Raw genomic sequence first — 24,879 nt, 5'->3', positions numbered from 1 at the left:
GTTCTGAAGAAATTAAACAATTTAATTGATATATCACTCTCTTTAAAAAAAATAGCAATAATTAAAATAAATGAATAGCCCAGTCATGGTCAACACTTTGAAGAAATCGCATAAAAACAAGAAACGGTCTATGTGATGGTCTGATAAGAAGTTACAGACCAATTATTCCCAGACAAAAAGCGTTTCTGCTTCTACAACAGAATGATCCGTTCAGTAGCAAATATTCGGTCTTAGTCTATCAGTAAATCCAGGAACGTCTGTGTTGGTTTAAACAAGATAAAATTACCTTATGCGATGGTCTTTTGTTGTGCTCAATTGTGAAGCGGTCACTCTTCCATTGAGGCAAATTATCAATGACGAGAAAGCGTTACAGTGTAAATCATAAGAAAAATGTGTACAGCAAAATTAGACCCGCATAACCAAAGCATACCAGATTCTGTAACACATCCCAGAAGTCTAATGACGTAAGGATGTGGTTTTAGCTGCTTCATTGTGTCAAGTTCTCTCATCAAATCTCTCTTGTCCGATTCAGAGGCGTTTGCTGGAGCATTAAAAACAAGGAGTAAAATTTGGTTAACAGGAATAATATGCGAAATGTCGAAATAACAACATAAGTTATGAAAAGGTAACATTTCCTGAATGACTGTAGGCCATGACTTTCAGTTAATTTACAGTACAGGAGCTCACCTTTAAGCATCTTTATAGCCACTGTGGTCGTTTCAGGACTCCCTCGAAGTGCTACTGCTGTTCCTTTGGCAACCTGACCAAAAGCACCTTTACCAATGATTTTTTCTACGGTCACGTGAGGTCTTGGAACTTCCCAGCAGCGTGTTAACGGATGAAGAGGCACGTAATCAGCACCTGGAGCTGTTCTTTGTGCTTTTCTATCATCTTTGTTGACTTCTATGAGATCCATGTATTCCGCTGGAGGCTGAGTGAGTTTTCTTGAATCGGGCAAACTTGGTTCGCTATCTTCTAATCCTGTTTCATTCTATTAAACCAACATACCGTTGGTTATAAAAATCAGTTTACCCATTTTTATCAGACAAATATTTTGACAAATAAACGCATGAAAAAACTCTTGCTGTACCAAGCTCCTAAACTCACGTTTAGAAAATAAGGCATCAAGAAAATAAGACGGCCAAAAATTCATGAAAACAATCATTTTGAAAGCAAATGTCAACTGGGTGCAGACCAGTTAGCGATCTATGAAGTGAAGCCACGCAGTTGAACCAGGGACAATCGAAGGAAAATCCATGGAGTGGCTTGGTAAAGGACATGATCCCAGGACAAAGACCTTATCGAGCCTAACTTCCTCTTTTATTTCATTGTATCTGCCACTGATGCAATATGCTTTTTTTTTATGTAGAACTACACATTTTTTCCTTCTTATTTGCTGCAAACGTTTATTTTCTTATAGAAAGTAGAGGTAAAGTAAGATTACATAATTTCTGGCCACAGTAACATGACCTCAATGTCTTAGCTGTAACTTACGTCGCAAACACGTCTTTCATCTTCATAAGTACTACAATTGAGAAAGCATAGAAATAATTGTAAAACACTAAGAAACCATATCGGGCACATTACATCGACACAATCCAACTAGCAGCAAATTCTTACCTCTCTTTCCCTACAGCGCCTGAAAAAGAACGAAAGGAAAAAAGACAAATGATGTAAATGTGGGTCAAAATTTGCTTTTGCGTAATAATGAATCTTCCAGCCAAACCCTCTAACTTAGATTATGATTTTTTACCTACCTTTCTTAGGTAGCCAGATTATGTAAATAATTAGAAGAAGGACTGTGAAGGCAAGAACCCCGATTACGGCCAACAAGACGTTGCTAGATGGGCAGTTACATTCCTCAGGGCCTAAAATGATTCATTTTACAAAGCTTGATGAAATAACATTCAAACAACATTTACACTGATCCTGATGGATACACTGCTCTCACTACATAGCTGAGGTTCATGACCGAAAAACGTTAACTCTAATTGGCTTGGTACGAAGGAAGAGTAAGGTGCTACTCTCTCTAAAATAATTTTTAAAAGTAAGATTTTGTTTAATTAAATAAAACAACAAAGACAAAAACAAAAACCTGGAAATGTATCAGTCACAGGATAAGTTGTTTAATTAGACAGATACGGAATACAATTATAAACAGTCCATCTTCGGAAGAATACGTGTAAACAATTTCTTTGTAAAATTTACCTTTTGTTGTGCTTTCCGAGCTATCTGTGGGTATTAAAACTTGTTGAATTGAGTCTGGATTAACTTTAAAACCTCTGAATTTGTCTTGCCTCGCAGCATCCGATAGGACAATCAAAACATTGCCGACGACTACATTTTGATTGAACTTCATCATGAAGTCAAGAACAACACTGCCACACCTAGATAAGGAGGGGGAGGTCAGAGAAAAGAGTATCATTACTCATATTTGTACTTTGGTGACTTTTAAGAGTTAAAATACATTGAAATTTAACCAATACAATAAACCAGGTAAATAAAATTAATTCATGTCATTCTGTGCCAATATATTACTGTAAAATCAAAGAAAATGTACTTCAAATGTGAATTGTCTTGCATTAAATAAGATTTGCTAGAGCAGAAAAACCAGTTTTACCGCTAAAGTACAACACATTGAGATAAAGCTCCTCCCCCATCCTAGAACGCAAATTTGTGTTTGCGTTTGTTGTTTCAGTGTAAAACAACAAACTGTTCCTTACCTGGTGTTCACAGTGTTGGCGGATGAGCAGCCAAACCTAAAGGCAATTTGACAAGCCCAAAAGGACATATAAAAAAACTATATATTCAAATGCTTGTCACATATTGAAGATCGTTCAAAATAACATTTTTTTAACAGAAATATTAAGATTTCATTCAAGAACAGATTGATTAAGATTCACTTTTCATGATAAATCTCACGGCAGTATTCCATACACTCCAGTATATGGATCAAGTAGATTATCTAACCATTTCTGGAAATTTCTCAGCAACTTCTGAACGTCTGCTACAGTTCTCCTGTATTGTCGCTGTCAGGTAAATTTCTGTGCTTACTGTTTGAACCGGGAAAAAACAAAATACGACTTAAAATGAACGTTCGCTTGTTTGCACAAGAATTATCATTTGAATTCATGTATAAAAAAACAGCCTTTAATTACAAAGAATACTGGCATAAAATGTACGAATGAGAGGCCAATTTGAGAGATATTGTATTTCTTGTGTTCTGCGTCACAATGGCGTTGTCAGAATCGTTCCCCTAGACGTCTTCCTTTCCCCCGAAGTATAACTTTTTCAAATAACCGCAAGTTATGAAATAGATGACACTGGTAGAGGCAGTCCCATCACACGTAGTTAAAGCATCGGGTTGATCATTTATTTAGAAAGTATTTCTGACCAAATAGTTTTCTATGTTTTATGCGAAAATAATATACCAGTTTTTGGATCATTTTGAAGTAATTTAAATTTGTTAGAAGGACAGGTCTTACCGCGTGATTGTGCCGCTAAAATGGAATACGATCATTCTCTTCCTACTGTGACGTTTGTAGAATGCCGACTTTCGATCAGTTGTTAAAGAATAGGCAGAACATAGCGAAGGGATGACGATAGAGAACAAGAAAAGGCTAAAGTAGAATGGCGAATATCTAGCGAAGACCAACGTGAGAAGGGAATACAAAGAGCTCCAGAAAACAGACTGAAAAGAGGTCAACAACAAAGAGAAAGTGAACTACGCTTGTAGCGAAAACGAAGATCCCCGAAAACTAAGACCTAAGACTTACGGAAATGAAGACCCCTTCATGACCTTGAGACAGGAAGCTTGCGTCACGCTCTGTAGCCTCACTGAAGAAAACCTGTGAAATGATAGACAACCTCTCTGTTCGCAGCGTGAGACAGTGTGATCATACATTCTTAATAAAGCTAAAGCGAAATCGACGACAATTCTGAGTTCTCGCGGTTCAGTTATCTGGTGTGGAAATTACGGTGCGCAGAGGAGGCTAAGTTCGAAGTCGCTTTCATCGGTATGAAGAATAAAGTGCCGTGGTGGTGAAAATGACAGAAGAGTTCTCGGAATTCAGTGTGGGAGAGTGAAATTTTTTTTATGTGGGAGAGATGCATCAACTAAGTGATGGCGGCAAAGGAAAGAAAAAAGAAGTTAATTTAAATGTAAGAAGGTTAAACGAAAGTGTTGCAGACTTCTCTTTCCAGATTCAGACCAGCATGTGTCAGACTTAAAATATTTGTGTGTGCCAGCCAATGATTAAAATCTCAGTTAATAGATATGCCATATATTTGCAGTTGGCATACAAATATCAACTGCGACGTAAGTAAAATTTTTCTCGTTGATTCAGGTTCTTGCAAGCGAAGAATTCACCCGTAAAAACCTTGATGTTCATGGCACGGAGAATGCTTGAAAACTAATTAAATAAAAGGATAAACCGTTGAAAGGGGAAAATAAGATTCATTTGAGCATACTTCCTTCTACCTTGACTTGCTGGATATTCGCTTCCTCTTGTTTCAGGCTTTCACCAAGCTCATTAGTTGCACTGATGGCAAACTGATACACTTTTCTTCTCTCCAATGTTATTTTCAATTCTCCCACAGAAACGTTTTTGATTTTCCTTATTACTGTCCACTGTCCCACTTTCCCATCATTCACTACTCTTTGGTACACTGTATACATGGTAATAACTTTTCCATTACTTTTTGGCTCCTTCCACTTTAGGGTAATTGTATCGTCTGTTGTTTCACCTGGCAGTTCGTCTATTTCGACCACATCCGGGGCTCCTAGATTGATGTCAACGACACGAACGGCGTGAAATTTCTAATAATTACACAAATTCTCGTTACAAACCTGGTCACAACTATTATCAGTGATTAACTAATCTGTAAACTGGTCGAGGATTTGTTTGGGGTATTTCTGAGACGAAAGTGTATGGCAAGCAAAATTAAGTTAAGTATTGAGATGAATTCAAAATAATTTGAAAGTACAAAAAGTGATAATGAGAAGCCTGAAATGATGGTTGGTTATTGCCTAAAACAAATACTGCATTTACAAGGTGAATTTGAACGATACACTGACTTCTACTGGCATTGTAATTGCTATTTACACGTGATCAAATGAAGGACCGATGCATAGATGACGTCTCAATTTACCATTCGTTTGTGTCACGTAGTTACAGAAAGGATCTCAGTTCGTGTGCAACTACTTTCCGCTTTTGAAAAGTTTGACATCGCGCATGACTAAGTGCAGGCCTACGATTCTTCTTCTGCAAATATAAGCTGGCGCGGGTTTTTCCGCCGAGACAAGAAGCTTTTTTCTTCAGGAGGTTTGCCAACCTAGGCTATGACAAGAAGCGCTAAAGCGATAACAGGTGCGACGAACTTCATTGCCATATTACGGCTGCTCAACTTCAGTTAATAAGCACACACCTGTTACAACAATTATAGTTTTTTTGTTGAGTGAGATATGTGCCGGATGAGATTTGAAAGAAACTTTCTTGAAAACGGCAACCTTAGTTGTTTTGGTCACTATGTAGCGGCTGTTGTTGTTGCTGATTCATATAGCAGATTTTGAAACGTGAACATCAGAAAATAAAAAAAAAAACAAAAAAAAAGAAACGTCAAGGCAAACAATACTTGATAAATCAGGTAACATTTACGGAACGTAACCGCGTAGGTTGTCTATTGTTCTCACCTACCTTCATGATTTTTTCATTGTTTATTACCATGCTTCTTCAAACGTAGGTACCTCTAAAACAATTATCGCAAAGAGAAAGGAAACTGGCCGCTAAGGAGGGGACAAAAGCTGAAAATCGAAAATCTTACAATGCAGCAAGCAGATAACGTTGTTAAAACTGGGTTACTCACAACAAATCTAAGTTGGCGAAAAAATGATTGGTGGAAAGTACTCAGTCACGATCTAACTTTTGATTCCTCACCTTCAAACTTGGTCTTAATGTTCCATAGAGTAGGATCTCCCTCGAATACAACATTTCTGGAAAACAGTTTCACTGTGTAGTTGGTATCTTTCTCCAAACCATGAAACGAATAACTTGTCGTCCCAGGATCGGTGATATTAACCTTTTTTATCTCACTTTCATCCTTTTGTAAGATCATTTGGAATCCTGTAATCGGACTTCCTCCATCATCAGCTTGTGCAGTCCATTGTATTATTATAGAAGTTGCTTGAATGACTGATTCTGATTTGATGGATGCTTTCCCTGGTTTCTCTACATAGTGCCATAAGAGAAGAGATTATTTTGAGTTTTGTCACAACACTAAGGATGAATGCAAGTCCATGTCTTCTCACAGTTTATTATTCAACATTCATACACTGTTCGAATTCCGATTTTCTGATTAGATGATTCTACCACGTGATACTGGGTTGTGACGAAACAATCTCCTTGACATCATTATCGTGGTGTAATAGCCGTGGTGTAGATTCAACACACCATTACACCATGGCTTGGTTTACCTTGTATATAGTGGTTTCAACGCGGTGTTTCTTTTTGCAGTATTCAATTTGAATAATGAAAATGTTATCGCACTCACGGCTCGTGAATTCTCAGGATTTACCTGTACTCGTTCACAAACAATTAACTCGGAATATTCAATACCGCACGAGGCTTTGCCTCGTGCGGTATTGAAATTTCTCGTTCATTATCAGTGAACTCGTGCTGATAAATCCCCCTAGTTCACTCGCTGAATGCGTTAACCTGTAATTAATGGATATAAATGTAGCTACCGGATAAATTCAGCCAAGAGCCTAATTAAAAGAGGAGCAATAGTCCATGGTTGAGGACGTTTCCTATGGATACTCGCATGTGAAGATGTCATCAATCTTCCTGAAGTTCAATGCTCTAATGCAACGTGTTCAATGCTGCCAAAGGGCAAGGTGTCGACAGTTTACTTTAAATCTTTTTCACAAATATGGGTGCATTTCCCACTAAAAGATCAGGCTAACTATATCCGGCATAATTCCAGTAATATTCTGTTATACCTCACTGTGGTAACGAACGCGAAAAATATGTGAAGGTCTAATGCTGCTAAAGAGGGAAAAATGTGATCGGAACCCTCAGATAAGGCCGTAGGATCAATGTCGAAAACTAAGCGGACAAATTGTAAGTAAATGAAAGGATGATAAATCCCTTACTCGATGGTTTAACATAAGCTTATATTTTTTCCACACGCCTATGAGCCTTGCAAAATATCTCCACTAATTCTTTTTTTAAAGGGCAGGGTAACGAATCCTGCAATCTGATTGGTTCTTTACCCGGTCAGTATTTTCCTATCTCTGCCCATGGGCAACGGTAACGCTTTCGTGAGTCGCCGAGTACATCCCTACTTTCGTTGCCATTTTTCACAAATATATCTCGTTTTTCCAGCTGGGCAGTATTTTCAAGCAAAAAGGCGTTGGTCACTACCTCAAGTCGATAAATAACTTATTAATCCTCTCTTTTCTCTCTCTCAAATCACTTTGGTTGACTTAAAAATATCGGTTTCAGAATGAATTTGTATAAGCAAGTGTCATTACGTTGGTTGACAAGCGGCCAAAAACGGTATAATCGTTCACAAAAAATGCCTAGAAATTTAAAACGCGAGGTTCTTGGATACAGTTGAACTAATAGATGGAACTTTCTTTGGAAGTTTTAATTTCAGTTCTACAACAAATATACGGTGAGTCTTTCCAAGTCCGTTCAGTTTGGACATTTGTACCGTAAATTGCACGACAGAAACTGAAGGAATTCCATGAGAAAAGGCCGCATTAAATCCCCTTGTATCTCGTTGGAGCATATCATTCGAATTTAGTTTTTTATGAAGGAAAGACCAGATTTACACACGCCATTGCCACAAACAAATGAGCAAACTCTCACAACTTCAAAATAAAAAATTTGAATTTACTTGAAAGTACTTTCCTCACTGTTTACTTAATGAACAGAAAATGAATTAAGTGTTGATGAGAGTGAATAACACTTTCCGTAAGATCATTGACTGTTTTTGAAGAAAACATTGTCGTGACAATCCTTGCCTGTACTTGTTTTTCAAAAGTGTACAGGCGCTTTTTTTTTCTTACGCGCTTTCTAATTGACAGGTGTCAGATTGTGACAGATACTTGTAAAAATAATGTTCCAAAGTTTGTTTGGAAGCCTTTTAAATACCTTCATCATTACGCAAATGAAAATGTTACGGTGAAGCACCCCTTTTTAATTTGCGTCACCTCTATTTAACCTACCATTTACTCGCTCAAAAATTGTTCAGTTTATGGAAGATCTTGCCGTATTTACAGCACTAAATCATTCGGGTTCTTTTGGAAAGAATTTCGTTGAGTTTTTAAAAAAATAAATATGTTATTTACCGGCTAAGAGTCGGTCCGTATGGTGAAAAACTATGACCGAAGTCTTGAAAATGCTGCCCGGGCAGCATTTTCAAGACCTCGGTCACAGTTTTTCACCATACGGACCGACCCTTCGCCGGGAAATAACATAGTATTACATGTTAAACTATCGAATGAGATGCACAGAATGAATGAGTTACTCTGTCGAATACTTTGTAAGGAAATTTGGCTTTTTCTTCTAATACACCTGAAACTGTGGGAATGAGCAAAGGCAAAAGAAAAATGCACTGATCTCATTAACATACTTACCTGATTTATCTTTATTAATTTCTCATCAGATGGAATAAGTCCATTGGCAGCAATGCACTTGTAATGACCAAAATCTTGATCACCCCGGAGTGGCACTTGTACTTTGTTTTCTCTGGCTCTGACTCTGTTTATTTCACTTCCTTCAGGTTTGTACCAAGAGACTGTTGGTGTAGGAACACCATCAGAAAGACACTTCAAAGTCACTGTCTGGTCAATCCAAGACTTCTTAGATGACGTGGTGACATTTTGAATTGTGGGCGGGTCTAAGAATAAATACCAATGCGATAAGCAATTGAATACATAATTGGTGATACCTCATATCAATCAGAACAGTAATGAGCTTTATCATTCCACTGCTGTGTCATTTTACCAAATAAAGTAATGAAAACGGCAAAATATGCCATAGTATTACACTTTAGAACAAGCCAAAAATACTTAGCAACATATTGGCCGCCCTAAACGATCCAAACTTTAATTTTGTTTAATTTTTTTAAAAGTTGACTGTTGAAGAGGCGAACTTTTAAGCAAGAAAGAACACCTTCTACGACCGATACGATACGCAGATAAGGCCGTAGGATGTTATTCGCATACTAAAAACTAAAACACTGATAACTGAAAATAATAGTGGAATAATAAATCTTTATTCGAGAATTTAACATAAATACGAGCGGAAACTTTGCTCATTGCTCATATTTTCTCTCGCTTCTTCAGGGCTCGGAAAATTACTTCGCAACTAGAATAAAGGGTATTTATTTTTTCTTAGAGGGCACGCTAACGAATCCTGCAGTATGATGGGTTCTTGGCGCGGTCCGTATTTTCCTATCTCTGCCTACGAGCATAGCAGCACTTATCGTGAGTTCCAGAGTCATCCGTACCTTCGTTGCCATTCTTCATAAATAAATTTCGTTTAGCTACCTAGGCATTGTTTTTAGGCAAAGACGTGGGTCACGACCTCAAGCCAATAAATAACTTATTAATCCTCTGTTTTCTCTCTCTCTCTCTCTCTCTCTCTCTCTCCCAAATCTCTTTAAACGCCAGCAAAAAATTGGTTTTGAAATGAATTTTTGGTTGAAAAAATGCGTCATAAAATGGGTTGACTTGCGGTCTAAAAACCGTTTTTAATTAATTTTTGATCCTTCATAAAGTTAAAACGTCAGGTATTTATTTAAAATTGAATTGATCAATGGGACTTGCACTGATTCAATAGCGGAGCGCGGAGAGCACGCAGCGTAGACTATACTTATTGAAAAAATAGTAGTAGCAACAGTAACCCATCAAGTCGGGAAAATTTGATCGTACGACCAAACTGAGGGTTGTCCAATACACCCAAACCGCTACGATTCGTCAAAGGCAGTTTACGAATCGTTCTAACGGAAGTCGATTCGCGGTTAATGCGTCCCGTTATTCCGGAAATCTGATAAACCATCTCTCATTAGATTGAAACGCATACCGGAAGTCAATTTGCAAGACACCTAGAAAATATTTTGCAAGTAACTGTCAAGGGTTGTTGAAAATGTTGTCGAATCAAACGACTCATCTCAGTCAAAGTCAACCCGTCTTACCAGAAGTCGATTTGCAAGACACTTAGAAAATATTCCGCAAGTAGCTACTAAATGGGGGTTGAAGATGTTTTCGAATCGATTCGACCGACTCGTCTCAGTTAAAGTCGACCTGTCACACCGGAAGTCGATCTGCAAGGCACTTAGAAAATATTCCACGAGTAACTACGAAAGGGGGCTGGAGATGGTGTCGAATCGACTCGATTCGACTCGTAACAGTTTATGTCGACCCGTCATAACGGAAGTCGATTTGCAAAACACTTCGAAAATTTTCCTCAAGTGGCTGCGAAAAGGGGTTGCAGATTTTGTTGAATCGATTCGATTCGACTCGAATCGAACGACTCGTCATATTTGATGTCGACCCGTCATACCCATTTTTTAAAAAAAACAAGCGTGGCAAATTTCAATTCTGCATAGCCAAGACTACAAGTGCAGGGGAATGCAAGTTACCCAAGAATGAAATAGTTTTATCATGTTCCATCTCTGGCATCCTTCACTGCCGCCGGTTTCATCTGTTGCTTACTCGTAAACACACGTTTGAGAATTTGTCGTACATTGACCTATTTGGCTGTTTGGTTTAATTTTTTTGGGTTAAACTTTAATTTAATTGAAACCTGTCCGAAATCAATGCATATGTATGTGTGTTCATTCTCACTGAAAAGAAGTGCTAGCCGCCTCTCTCACGACATCGTAAGCCCACACTGTACGTCATGGAAGTGCGAAAAACAAAGAAAATGTAGTTGGTAAACACACTTTTTAGACAGAAATGAAGTTCATTGAGAACATCTATTGCCAAAAAAGCCATGTGCCAAGAAATACTGAATTCTGAATTTTTGGTCTTAATGGCGGCCGTTAATTGAAAAAAAAATAAAGCTTGAACTTTCTTTGGCGAAGAGTAAGTTTCCTTGTGATAAATAAGGACATTTGCTGTCTGATACGATTACTAATCGTGCAATGTGCGACTATTAGGTCTGAAGCCCATCAAACACGACTATTAATGAGTTCAGTCGCGATTAATAGCCGTACTTACCACAATTATTAATCGTGATAGAAGATGCCTTGAGACTATTAATCGGAAGAGAAGCCATTTGCGGTAAATAATCGTAATTTAAGGACTTCCAGTCAAGTAATCGTGAAATTTCACTCCAGAAATAAAAAAATCCGGAAATTAATTAACACCTGTTTACACTAGTTGCCAGATTAAGCAACATAGTCCTAAATACTTAGATAAAACAGCTCATAACTTTCATTTCTAGGAAGGGCAACCTTTATATATTTAAATAAATAAATGTGGGGGTAGAGTCTACCTTGGCATAAAATGCTCAGTGCTGTGGTAGCAGAGCTAAGTATACATAAGTTAAAGAAGAGGACGCATCGATTCTCTGTAACTCTGAGTTTCGCGCGAAACGTGCGTGTATCTCTATAATCACTCAAGAAATTATATTAAAAACAGATATCAATAGCAGCCAGGAGGGTTATAAGTTTCTCGTTTTGAGAGATAAATATTGTTTAGGCTGGTCTTAAAAGAGGAAAAATGGTGGGTTGTTTTTATACTAGGTAGTAACAAGTTCCAAAGTACAGCATTTCTAATGAAGTATGATTTCCTATAATAATCTTGATTATGTCCGTAGATTAAGTTATCATCATGAATGTTAAATTTACGTGTACGATGACATGGCTCAAAGTATGCAAGTACATGTATTCCCTTACATCGATAGATATAAGACCATTCCTGGACTTGAAAATAGAAGCAGGTCTGATATCTCTCTCTACAAAAATCAAGGTGGTAAGGGAAATTACTGTTTTAACTCACTTTCTCTTGTAAAGAGGCAGATATTGAATATGGCATGTTAAAAAGGTTGTCACAGAACGTCAGACGTCATATGCAAACACAGAAACAATTAATGAGTTGCCAGTAATCGGATCTTTGCGTTTTCGCACAGGTTTCTAGGATCGCCACAGGGCAAACACTGTAACTCGCTATGAAGGAACGTACATGGAAAGATTGTTTGGACGTATTTATGGCTTTTTCGCAGTAGTTTAATCATACATGGATGCAGATAATGTTGTTAAAATGGAAGTTAAAGTTTTCGCCGGAATTACCACGAAATATGCTATAAAAAATACCGGAAAACTTCTCTCCTTGCGTAAGGTCTTTTGTGAAAATCGTCATCGCGTGATGGTCTCAAAGTTTCGCTAGGAAATAATTCTTTTAAGTCTTTTCAGTTGTATTTAGACGTGTACAGCCTATTTTTATACTTGATAACGTATTTGATAAGCAAATTACGACGTTTGAAAATATAATTCCTCAAAGGAGGGAAGTCGCTGTCAGCGGAGATGGAAACTATTTTTACTGAACTGATGCTCACGGAAAGGATAAAATAAGCGATGAAAAAAGCATGAGGAAATCCCCAGTTCAAGTGATAGTTTGTTTGAGAAAAATCCAAAGGTCTTTGAGCTGCGATTTTTCTTCTCGAACTCCCTGAAGGATCTTGTCGGGAAAAGAAAGATCACGGGAACTCCGGCAGAAATTCTGGACATATCATCAGTTGTGCATCGCTCCTTATGAGACCAATTTGTATCACCCATTGTCACAGAGGAAAGGGTTCAGTTTTAAGCGAGTTATCAACGCTGATTCGTTCTCATTGATCACAACAAAGAAGCGGTGTAGGTATTTTATCACTTTAATGTACCATAATGATATTTAATACTCAAGCACGCCATTTCAATCTCCAGCTGCCTCAAGGTAGCTTTTATAGTGCTCTTTCGTATTACTAAGCTGAGCTAGAAATAGACTTAACTCACGCACAAAAAACTGACACGGTTTAGTTGAGTGATTCCTCGGCGATTTATATGGTTAGTTTTACTAAATTTCGAGACCATTACGCGGTGTCAAATTCACAATAAACCTTGCGCATTGAGACAAGTTAATCGGTAGATTTTACTACACATTACATGGTTTTTCAAATAAAAACTTACTCTTCCCTTGTATCAGCATTACCCTAATCCATTTCTGATAAAAGGAGCGGCGAAAAAGTGATAATCTCTCTCTAAAATCTTTTTTTGGAAGTCGGAACAACCTTTCTCCTTCTAATGAGTTGCAATGTTTGCCCCGTGGCGATCCCAGCATTTGTCTTTCCTTTCCCTGTCTTTCGATGAAAACAAAGAGTGAAGGTTGTAATCATTCCATAGTACAGTCCGTCACTTTTGTGTTATTTGGCAGTCGATTATTCAGTATAAGGCGCCAAGGCCTACGAATAATGAAATATAAAATGGATTCTCGCCCTCAAATAGTATATCTCTTCGAACGCCACACATGCAAATATGAGCGCAAACCTGCGGCATGCAGTTTTAATTTCAGCCCATTTTCATATCTACCAGCTGATCTCAGCTATCAGGTAAAAAAGTGTAATTTCTCAGCTGATAGTGAGGATCTTGACCAATTCTCAGCTTTCCATTAAAACCCCAACTAGAGACCTCACACAGAATAGGAATATGTGCTAGCCTTATGCGCTAGGCAAACAGAGGGAATTTTGGGTTGTGACAATGACTCACAAATGGCTTTAAGCCATTTTCTGAGTTAAAAACAGTTCAACTGAAGCAATGACTTGGTGAGAAAATTATCGCGCCCTCCAAAGCAAAATAATGTGAACAATTATTCCACCTATATTCAATTGTCTCAACCAATACTTGAGACTGATGCATATTAAGCCGAAAAGGATTTGAGGTGAAATTCTGTTTCCTTACACTTTGGAACAGATTCGTCAGTTTTGGGTAACTGACCCCAATAACAGGATTCGCACTGTAAATAAAGTAATTTCAGAAAAAGAAAATTAAGGTCAAAACATACTTACAGTGAACTACAATCGTTGTGTCAATGGAAGTGACTTCCACTGAGTTATTGGCTCGACATGTATATTGTCCTGCATCTGTTCTGTTTATGTTATCAAACTTTAAAAACGCAGCTTTCTTCCCTGAACTTTCCAGTATTCCATTTCTAATCCATGTTACATCTGGCAGTGGTTTCCCGGAAGCTTCACAAGCCATGGTGACAGGGGATCCTTCAATGTAATATTTTCCTCCTAAAGAGAGGTTTGTAAGTGGTGCCTCTGAAAGGCAAAAGAGATTATGTCATTCCTCATATGGCGTAGCAAATTTTACTTGAACTGAGTTTTAAATTTACCCAATTACAATAAAATAAACAAAAGTATCCAGCAATTGGTTCCCCCCAACCACCTATTATAAGGAGGCTCAAACTTTATTCAGTACAATTTAGCTTGTGAGCAAGCTAAATTGTAAAGCAGAGCCCCAGTATCGAGAATTAAGAGCTAATTCAGGAAGTCACTCATTGGGATAAGGACCCTGACTTCTAAGCTACTCCCATCTTTTTGGATAAAATTTTAGCTGCTGCATAAACAAATAGGAGCATAGCCAATCAAGCCACACTTCACTTGGAACTGGGTCTGACAAAGGATATACTGAAGACATCCACAACCCAGAGAACTGAAATTTTGATGAAAGAGATACTATGGATTCTTCCGGATAAAAATAATACACCAGTGGCAAGCTGAATGATGCTTGCCCATTATTTAATTGTATCGTTCTTTTACCAAACATTAAATAATTTGATTGTTCATCATGATTGTTCTGCAAAGGAAGTTTGTAGAAGGAAGAGTTTCGGACTTTTCCTCCACATGTTGAAGAATTATACTCACAAATAAAACGTTCTTAAGCCCAATTCAACCGCAAAGAAAACAATTTACTTCCCTGCATTAAGAATGGACTGTATGGAGACCACTGTTAACAATTTGTGCTAAAACTAGTATTCTTAAAAGTTTGCAAATTCCCAACAGAGAGGTTATCACTCAGCAAATTAAAGACATACTCAATCTGTTGCGGGCATTACAGTACAGCTCAGAGGTAGTTAGCCCTAAATTCACGCGAAAAGCGCGTTAAAAAACCCATGCACACGCGTGCAATTTTTTCAAACGCACGAAAAAAACGTGCGCGAAAGAAGCTCACTAATATTTAGGAAGCATTCTTTTGTTTAACTTTGAATGGTGAGTTAGATTTATAACAAAGGAGGGATTCCATGTTGGTTACATTACGTGATTTTGTCCCAAAGTGTTTGACGTCAGTTTATTTTTGAAATGGCTTGCCTGCATCGTGAAGAAAAAGGAAAAAGTTTTTGACCTGCTGGGTATTTCCTCAGAAAGCGAGCAAGATCAGAAAATATCAAGTTCAATAGAGTCGTTTTCGTTAAAGTTTACGGCTTGCGACTATAGCAGCAAAAGTTGAATCGTTTGCATTCATTCCTCAGTGAAGTTATGTGAAATTTTCTGCAGTTTGCTGGAGCAGGAGACATTTTCCTAATGTTTTTCCAGGATGATTTTAAGTTCATAGGATAAGTGAAGAAAATAAGATTCCATTCTCCTGTTTGCGGTTAACATCAAGCTAAAAAACACATTTGTTCACAAGTAGGCAAGACTGCCGCTACTGTTCGAACGATTTAATTCGCTCTATTTTCTTGAATCTGAAGTGTGAATCTGTATTGTCAACAAAATTGCTCATTGTCAACACGGCGCCGTACTAGACTCTTATCAGTGAACAGAAGTAAACAAGAACGAGCGTCTACTAAAAATTGTCGTGACGATCATTATCATTATCACATAACTCTAGGCATGAATAAAAAGTACGAACGAAGCAAAACTGCTCTTATGAAGGCAGCATTTCTTGAAATGTCGCGCGTAACATTTGTATTCAGTTTCAACCTTATCACTCCAAAGCTTCAAATCGCTGACCATTAAAACCGTGCTCACGACCGATAGACGATGTTCAAATTTCGAGGTGAAGACAGCGATGTGTTCCGTTTCTATAGGACAGGTATCGGCGGAATCATAATTTTGCTCAAGTTACAGGTCACACGACCTCAAAGACAAACGGGATTAATCAATGATTCCTAAACATCGCGCGTTATGAAGACATTAAATTCACTTAATTTATCAATTTTATGAGTATCCCTGATACTGCACATAAAATAATGGCTAATAGAAGATCAAGGGGGAGCCCATAGCAAACCAGTCTGTTGCCACACGACCGTTGTTTACAAATTTAAATGTGACCTGTGTCGAAAACGTGAAAAAGCTGTACCACACTTCCTTATAAACTCACGATTTATTCGCTTAATTCAACAATTTTGTTACTACGCTTCGGTTGACTCCCACTCACAACTCTCGGCTTATTTGAAGGAAATACACTCAACGTCCCATTGTAAGCACGTGGAACAGTGCCATATATGGGACGATAAAACACGTACCGCACATATGTTTGCTTAGTTATGTATTAATACATAACGAAATCACTTATAAATGTCAATCAAGTTGAGAATAATTAACATATTCTACAATTTCCAACACCTGTACGATGCAGGTTGTGTTGGTTTTCGACACGTCGCCATCTGCATCAACGTGTTCAAGAACACAGAAAATCGACTTCATCGATAGGCAAGCATTTTCGCAACAAGCATTCTTTGGCCCCAAGGGATCTTACGAATTTTAGTGTTTTAAAGAAGAGTACGAACAAATTTGACTGCCTAATTTATGAAATGTTTTTTATTCAAGAACTGAGACCAGCTCTCAATGTGCAGTCGGACTCAATTCCTGCAAAGTTTTTTAATTACGATTTTTATTTTAATTTTTAATTTCAATTTGGTTTTCAATTAGCTTCTAATTATTTCTTCTCTTTGTATGTTCTCATTGTCTGTTTACACTTCCATAAAATTTTCTACTTCTTACGCACACATATTTTCATCATGACATTCTTACTATTCACTTTAAAATGACCGAAGTTTGATCGAAACGTCGTCTTCTACCGTTCATTTTCATTGTCAAAAATTTTACGAAATCGCTATTGATCGGTCTAATATCTATAGAATATTATCTGCACATTTACAATTGCTGATCTGAAACTTTGAAGGAAAGATCGTACAAATAAAATATGTAATTTTTCTCTTTGTGTTTATTTTTCATTTTACCTGCCATCTCGTAAGTTGGCGCAGAACTGTCTAGCCCACAACATATACCAGATCTCCACCAAGATTATGCTGAGTCATCGACGCTCTTTGCTGGTATTTCTATGCAAACGCAGCTATGGTTAAAGTACATTTACAAATAGTGAATTTGTGCACAATGCCAGCTAAAGTAGAAGTCTCAACCCTATCAAGAAAAATTATCAACTGGGTAAACTAGGAGACCAGAAGAAGGCAGATGTCCTTCAAATTGTGATAAAATATGCCGCCTATCAAAAGGAACAAAATGAGGCTTAGCTGTCTTCAAATCGCAGAAACCGTGTGAGCATTAGCCTCATCAATGTCATTGATAACATCAGCAGTAAATAGCAGAAACCTTAGGGTGTACGCCAAATTTAAGTGTCCTACTTGGCTAAACATGGAAGGGCTGACGAAGGGCTAACGCTCGAAACGTCAGCTTTTTTACCCTTTACGGTGGCTAATTTACGTTTTCAACCCAGCTGTTAACACTAAATTACCTGCTATACTCTCCCACCGACGCAGCACCACAGTTTCTTTAGAAACTTACCCCTTTAAACATGGAAGACCCTATGCTACCTGGAAAAAGGCGTTTAATCACTTGAAGATGAAATATAGTCACAATAAAGAGGAATTTTTTTCGAGAATAAATAGCCAAAAGGGTTCAAAGTCGTTTCGCTACAAAGTCGTTTCGCTACAAAGTCGTTTCGCTGCAAGTTGTTTCGCTGCAACACGAGTCGATTCGCTACACACAGAAAGTCGATTCGCTGCACATCTTAGGTCGTTTCGCTTCAAACTCCATAAGCCCAAAAGTCGATTGGCTACACTTTCGCTATCTCATTTAAACTCAAGAAATTTTCGCGAATATTGTAGTGTTGCGTCCTTTTCAAACGTAAAGTTGCTGCGCTTCGACCGATAGCGATAGGATTATATATATTACCCAGTTCCCCCGCGCGCTGATGAAAATCTTTATTGATTATTACGTAGGTAATTTTATTCGGCTAACCCGGGAAATTCAGACAGTAAAGAACAGACAACATTTACTTCCAGCTTTAAGTTTATTTGTAACTGAGGACTATTTTTTATTTACAACAGTAATTATATTAATTATACGAGTTATATTCACTATCGAATAAAAATCTATTGTTTAAACATTTAACCATAACTACGAAACCAGCGAAAATTATCTACTCTAACGACTTATTCGCTACAGAACTCGCGTTTCTTCAAATAGCTTCACTTAAATTAGGTTCACTTAAGCGAATTAAAATCAATTGTTTGACACTCTAGAACAAAATATCTGTGATCTTAATGTATTATTCAAGTCTGGAACATAAATAAAGCCTTAAACTAAAATAAACGCCGTTAAGGTATGAACATGCTTTTAGCAGTTGCCTTGCACTACACTCACCATTTTCATAGTCTTCCCACAGTCCGAAGATTTTGGTTTGCAACTGCCGGTATTTTTTCTTTTGAATCCGACGCAACTTTCTCTCTGAAACCAGCCTGATTTGAAGTGCTGTTCTCCGGGCCTCACTGCGCAGAAGGTCGACCAACAAGTAGAAAGGTAGCTGTGACTTGCCTGATGCGCGGCGATTGAGACCGAGATGCCATCCCTCGATGTCGTTGTTAGTGCGTATGGCTTTCATGTACACGCTCCAGGTGGGTGGCCATGTGGTGCTGTTGATCCAGGTGGTTTCGACGTATTCCATAAACTGCTGTGGCCTCGGAGTAGACGCGTTTGCCTGTAGCTGTGCATACATCGCCGGAATCTCTGTTGCCGGAAGTAACGGTAGAGCCATGACTTTTCTTATGAACGAATAGGTCCCGCGGTCATTCATGTAGTTTGGTTGAAGTCCCAGTTCTTGAACCTGATGACGAAAAAAAAAATGTAATTAATCTACGTTGGTTTTTGCAATTTCTACGTATTGTACTCTGCTTGTTTGTCATAAAACTTCTCGTTCTGATTGTAGAAGCTATAACTTAGCTCAAACTGTTACAAAATTGCATTATTTCATTTGATTAATTCTGCGATTTAACTTAATGAATATTTTTACTACTTCAACTAACCTTTCTCCACAGCGCCTGTGTCCAGTGGAATACGCAACCTTGGACCTCAACATCGGGCAGCAGTTCTCTTAGTACCGTCCAGATCGCCTTCTCAAAGTCGATTGTTACTTTTGCTAGGGCAGGTTGAGCAGGCAGCAAATGAAGGACAGCTTTTAATACCTTGGGTAGAAGCAGAAAGAATACGAACAATTCATACAGTGAAATGAACAAATGAAATTTCATTTGATTCAATTTTTCTGTAGTTCAAATGATATGAATTTTCATCTGTTCGCTTTACAATAAAACAATAAAAACAAGATATCCTGACGTTATCAAACTTTTGCTAATTACGTTAAAAGTTAGAACAGTTTTCAATCGAATTAATAAAGATTTATAAAGATACCCCTACGTTCTCAAATCTTAAATTGAATTGTAGTGGAACTCACCTTACGATATTCCTTTTTCTTTTTGCCTGACATGAGCACAAAGACCAGCGGGACCTGCTTGGCGTGATCGTCTTTCCTGACGAAGGCGTTAATCGTCAGGAGCTGTTTGAACGGGTGGCGGACCAGTTTGAAGGTGCCGTCGATGTACCAAGTCTTTACCTTGCTCAAGTGGAGAAGCTGGTCATCGGTAGCAAAAATTTGGGTTTCTGGAGTTTGAAGCGAAACGACCTAAGATGTGTAGCGAATCCAGGGCGTGAAATTGCGCCTAATACAGGCGCCAATGCGACTAAATTTTTCACTTTGGCGACCAAATCCTGAAAGTTAGTCGCCAAATTGGCGACTACAACATTTCATCATAACCTTACCAAGAGATATAGTGAATTAAATAAATTTGCAAAGATAAATCCGCGGCAAACTTCCTCGTTAAGTTTGTTTCCAAAACGTAGCACATGCATCTCGATCGATAACTAGACGCCATCTTGGATTTAGATGAGCCTGAACGTTGTATATCATCCATCCTAATGTCCACTTTGTAGCACGTTAAAGATCTTTCCCTAACTTAATTTTGGAGGGTCTACCTAGAACGCTGACTGCGTAAAGAAAGATTTTGTTTGTCTTTGAAAATGGCGACCAACTTTTTTTGAATTGGCTACCACTTTGAAGAATTTAGGAGCCAAGTGGCTATCAGAAAAAAAAGTTAATTTCACGCCCTGGAATCGACTTTGTGTGTGTAGCGAATCGACTCCGTGTTGCAGCGAAACGACTTGTAGCGACTTGTAGCGAAACAACTTTGTAGCGAAACAACCGGCTACCGCCAAAAGGACCATGGTGAACACACTAAGTCAAAACTTGCAAAACTATTGACAGCGCACGGGACATCTTGAATATGAAGTTAGCAGACAGGAGAAAACTATGGAATGAATAGTTATCAAACCGGTTAAACGAGATTCTACGTCACTAACACACTTCTCCACAACTATAATTTATCTTGTTAAGGTGGTTAGATAACGGCGTAAAATGTGACTAACACAGTCTATAGAATGTAAGATTTTACGCCACTATATGCGTCGATTACGCCGTTAGTTACTGGCGTAAAATCTTACATATAAGATAACCGACCGGAAGAACTTACGCCGTTAGTTACAGGCGTAAATCTTCCATATAAACAAAACCGACTGAAAGAAATTACACCGTTAGTTACTGGCGTAAAATCTTACAAATAAAGACTACCGACTGGGAGAAATTACGCCTTTAGTTATTGGCGTAAAATTTTCCATACAAAGACTACCGACTAGAAGAAATTACGCCGGTAGCTACTAGCGTAAAATCTTCCATATAAAGACTACCGGATGGAAGAAATTACGCCGTTGGTTACTGGCGTAAAGTCTTCCATACAAGACAACCAACTGGAAGGAACTACGCCGTTAGTTACTGGCGTAAAATCTTACATTTAAGACCGACTGGAAGAAATTACGCCGTTAGTTACTGGCGTAAAATCTTACATATAAAGAAAGCCGACTCTGAGAAATTACGCTGTTAGTTACTGGTGTAAAATCTTACATATAAGACAACTGATTGGAAGAAATTAAGCCGTTAGTTACAGGCGTAAAATCGTACATATAAACAAAACTCGTTCAACTCGTTCAAGCAAACAATGAAGTAAATTTTACATGAGTATTGAAATATCACAAATGTTTTCAACTTTGAATCACAATTAAATGACCAAGAAGTGACATACTGAGTCTTAATATCACACTTGTTTTCATGTACTTAAGGTTGTTAGGACATCCAAGATACTGTGTTGGAAAATGAAAGTTAAAACACTCAGAGAGAAGATTAAAAAGCCTGTTCAAAGAACACTACGCTTCCGTTTTATACATGAAAAGTTTTTGAAAAGTTTAGGTTGCATAAGCTCAAAAATGTTTCATACTCTAAATTGAAATTGAATACTTTTAGTCTCTTCTCGCTCTTTGCGGAACTCAGCCAGTTTCTCAATGGAGCAACCAAAGTCAGCAATAAAATTACAGCTGTTGAATGGACTTCCATGAATAACTGCATCTTCTCAGAACAGCATTCCTACCTGGCCAAGTTGACCATCATTGAATTATTTTCTGTCTACATGCTCAACGTCTTTAAAAGAGCATAAAGAGCTTGGATTATAGACTTTGTTGGTTTATTACTTCTATAACTTTAGGAAAATTTTGCTCCATCGCGCGAATCAAATCCAGGTATTGACTAGCTCCTTAGTCTCAGAACTTACTTGAGGAAGTCACCGTTTGGTTGACTAAATTTACATCTGTAAACCTTGAAATCATAATCCTCAGAAAGCAGCAAAAGGCGTAATGCCGACTTTCGTTCCCTTCGGCAAGTCCCTTTAAAAGACTTGAAAAGCAATGCCATTTTTTTCACACCAAATTAATTTCACATGCTGCTTGGGATTGAACATGCAATATTCTCCTTCACTGATTAAGCAAAATCATAGAACTAGTTGGATTGTTTCTAGTTTTGACTGGCCATTTTTAATTGACAGCTTTGCTGAGAGAAAATCTCAATATTCATATTAATAGTAGTTATCTAAAGGATGCATAACAGAGCAACCCAGTGGTTGGTGCCAGAAGAATAAAGCAATAACTCTATGAACTCTCTCGGATGAGAATTACAACAAAGTAAACGGTAGAATTTATTTTCTCCTTTTCTGGAACGTCGCATGCCAAGTAAAAGTAGCACTAGTGTTCCCAAAAGTCGGGTTAGCTATCCACTTACAGCCCTGCATAAAAAGGTCTGCACAAATCTATGTTATTGTTTACTTTCTCCAGATCTCAGAAATATGAGACATGAGTTGAATGCATTTGGTTTGTGTTTGATTATTAATATATATATATACATACCTGCCACAATAAGCTGAACTGTACTTTTAACCTCCCCTGAAGGGCTTTTCCACATTTCACATCTAAATTTGGTATTGTCTCCAGTGCTGATGTTCTTGATAACCTTCAATTTTAACTCTTCCTTTGTAAGATGGAGGAATTGAAGAATGTTCTTGCAAATCATGACTGTTGTTAAAAATCATTGTTTTAAATTCACCATTTACCAGAACACTGTAGGCAATGGCTGCAATTTTATTATGTGGATCAGCGTAGTTCCACACCAGGTTGGCATCACTACCTTTGTTAAAGTAGCTTGGATTAGAAGGTTCCTGGGTGAATTTCACATCCACATCCACTAAAATAGACAAACAAAGACAATATTCTGAGCCCTTTAGTTACATATGTAAGGATTATATTTAAGAAAAAGGCCTTAAATAGAGTCCACCATAAAGGCACTTTAAGTGTAAGCAGTAACAACAACAATTTTTGCTTCTTCACTGAATAAAACAAATGGATTCTATCATGCCCTTGCGAAATGGCTTTTGGAATTCCTAGGAATTCCTAGGAATAAAGGTGATAATTTTCACAGTAAATTCGGACTGGGAATTCCTAGGAATTCCTAGGAATTCCCAACCATAACAACTCTGGTTCTAAAAACCTAGAAATTCCTAGAAATTCCCAGAAATTCCCAGAAATTCCCAGAAATTCCCAGAAATTCCCAGAAATTCCATGTTTATAGCCAACAGGACTTGGAATTCCTTGGAATTCCTAGGAATTCCAACTCAGAGAACCAATGACTTTCCCTGAAAAGCTGTAAATCTAAAAATTCCTAGGAATTTCTGGGAATTTTTGGGAATTTTTAGGAATGTTTAAGAATTATTGGGAATTTTAAGCAAAAATTTGAGGCTAATGATATAAAATAAATACTTTAAATTAAAAAAACCCAGCTAAAATTCAAGTATTCAATGAAATTTATTTAGAAGCTTAATTAAGGCTTACATGTAAAATATTTTTGATTAATTATTAACATCAATGTGTGGTAATATTAGGATGGAATTTGATTTATTTTTCTTTCCTTGAAAACTTCATACGGATTAATCCTCAATTACAGCTATTCATAATCAATCATTAAATTTGGTTTGACACAAATTGTGAATAAAATCTGTTGATTATTTTCCATAGAATACAATATCTTAAGTTATATTTGAAAACCAAGCACTCTTGGGAGTGAAGGGCATAATTACAGACAAATAAAATTGATTTTTTGATTAAAATCTTGTTGTAACTGTAACAATAAATTAGAATGAAGTTATCCTAAACTGCAAACTTAGCTGCTGTTTGTACTGTTTGTATTTTTTTTCCGGGGCTCACAATGAGTTGGCCTTGAATGAGGTTGTCTGCAAGAACCTTGACCATTTTGTATCTGGATTCCTTGACATCTGAATTTGAAAAAAATAATATATTAAAATGTGTATATTTAAAGCTCAGACCAGGTTTTTAAGATGGCTATGAGGAAAAGGGCATTCATTGGATTCTCAAATTGAGAAATCTTTGTTATATTGAGTGACTTTTATATTGGAGTTAGTACATCTCACTCATGGATTTTACTAAAAAAGGGCTGAATACATTATTTTGTTTTTACCAAGGAGGGCTTCTTGACATTAAGCTTATTTCGACTTAATAAAGCAATTGGTATCAATCATATGAAAATACATATTTGATAATCTTGTTAGAACGTCATAGGAAGTTGTACCTTCAAAGAAGCTACGTGTAAAATCTGTAAGGCCTTTTCACTGTTTATAGCGGTAAATTTATATTCACCGTGGAAGCTTTGCACGTCTTAGTTATTTGCTTGATTATTTTTTGACGCTGTTGTGTTGAGCATCCATCTGAAGTGTGCGTGACTGAGTGCTCAGGGTGCAAAGGGTGAAAACGGTACACAAACCTAATAATTTCGACCCCTCCACCCCTCCTTGCTCCACCCTCTACAAAAATGAGTAGTTTCTGGACCATATTGACTTGAAATTTTACACTTGGTAATTCCTAAATTGACTGATGCCTCACACAAGAGAATATCATTTTCATATCATATCTGTGCATCACTGAGGCCTTCCATTAATAAAAAGGCTATTCTGGTATGTTCCAATAATTGCTCTGGGTCAGATGCGTTTGCAACAAAGGATGGAAAAAATGAATTATTATTATTATTATTAACATTATTATCATTATTATTATTGTGTTACATACTCTTAACCAAATTTGAAACTTTACC

The 24,879-nt window shown here is 37.5% G+C and overlaps 1 protein-coding gene across 1 annotated transcript; it reads right to left on the bottom strand.

Annotated features, from left to right (window-relative positions):
• Positions 1–6,056: 6,056 nt before the first annotated feature.
• Positions 6,057–22,741, bottom strand: LOC136281678 (uncharacterized). The gene is made up of 7 exons (XM_066168449.1): positions 22,629–22,741; positions 19,741–20,650; positions 19,316–19,474; positions 18,657–19,116; positions 14,055–14,309; positions 8,642–8,904; positions 6,057–6,227 (listed from the first exon to the last, which is right to left on the bottom strand). Exons 2-7 carry the CDS (start codon positions 19,771–19,773, stop codon positions 6,171–6,173), a joined length of 1,227 nt encoding a protein of 408 aa, XP_066024546.1. The 5' UTR covers positions 19,774–20,650; positions 22,629–22,741; the 3' UTR covers positions 6,057–6,170.
• Positions 22,742–24,879: the final 2,138 nt, after the last annotated feature.

The sequence above is a fragment of the Pocillopora verrucosa genome, chromosome 6, assembly GCF_036669915.1.
Source record: "Pocillopora verrucosa isolate sample1 chromosome 6, ASM3666991v2, whole genome shotgun sequence".
NCBI classification, from domain to species: Eukaryota; Metazoa; Cnidaria; class Anthozoa; order Scleractinia; family Pocilloporidae; genus Pocillopora; species Pocillopora verrucosa.
This window is presented reverse-complemented; position numbering and strand designations above follow the sequence as displayed.

What these genes read in the sequence shown, in the direction of transcription:
- LOC136281678 (XM_066168449.1), bottom strand. Translation starts at nt 19,773, where the DNA reads ATGTCAGGCAAAAAGAAAAAGGAATATCGTAAG. An exon ending in CACAACGATTGTAGTTCACT is followed by an intron (nt 8,905 to 14,054) that starts GTAAGTATGTTT and finishes ATTTATTCTTAG; the next exon opens with ACCCGCCCACAATTCAAAAT. An exon ending in AATTAATAAAGATAAATCAG is followed by an intron (nt 6,228 to 8,641) that starts GTAAGTATGTTA and finishes GGCACTATGTAG; the next exon opens with AGAAACCAGGGAAAGCATCC.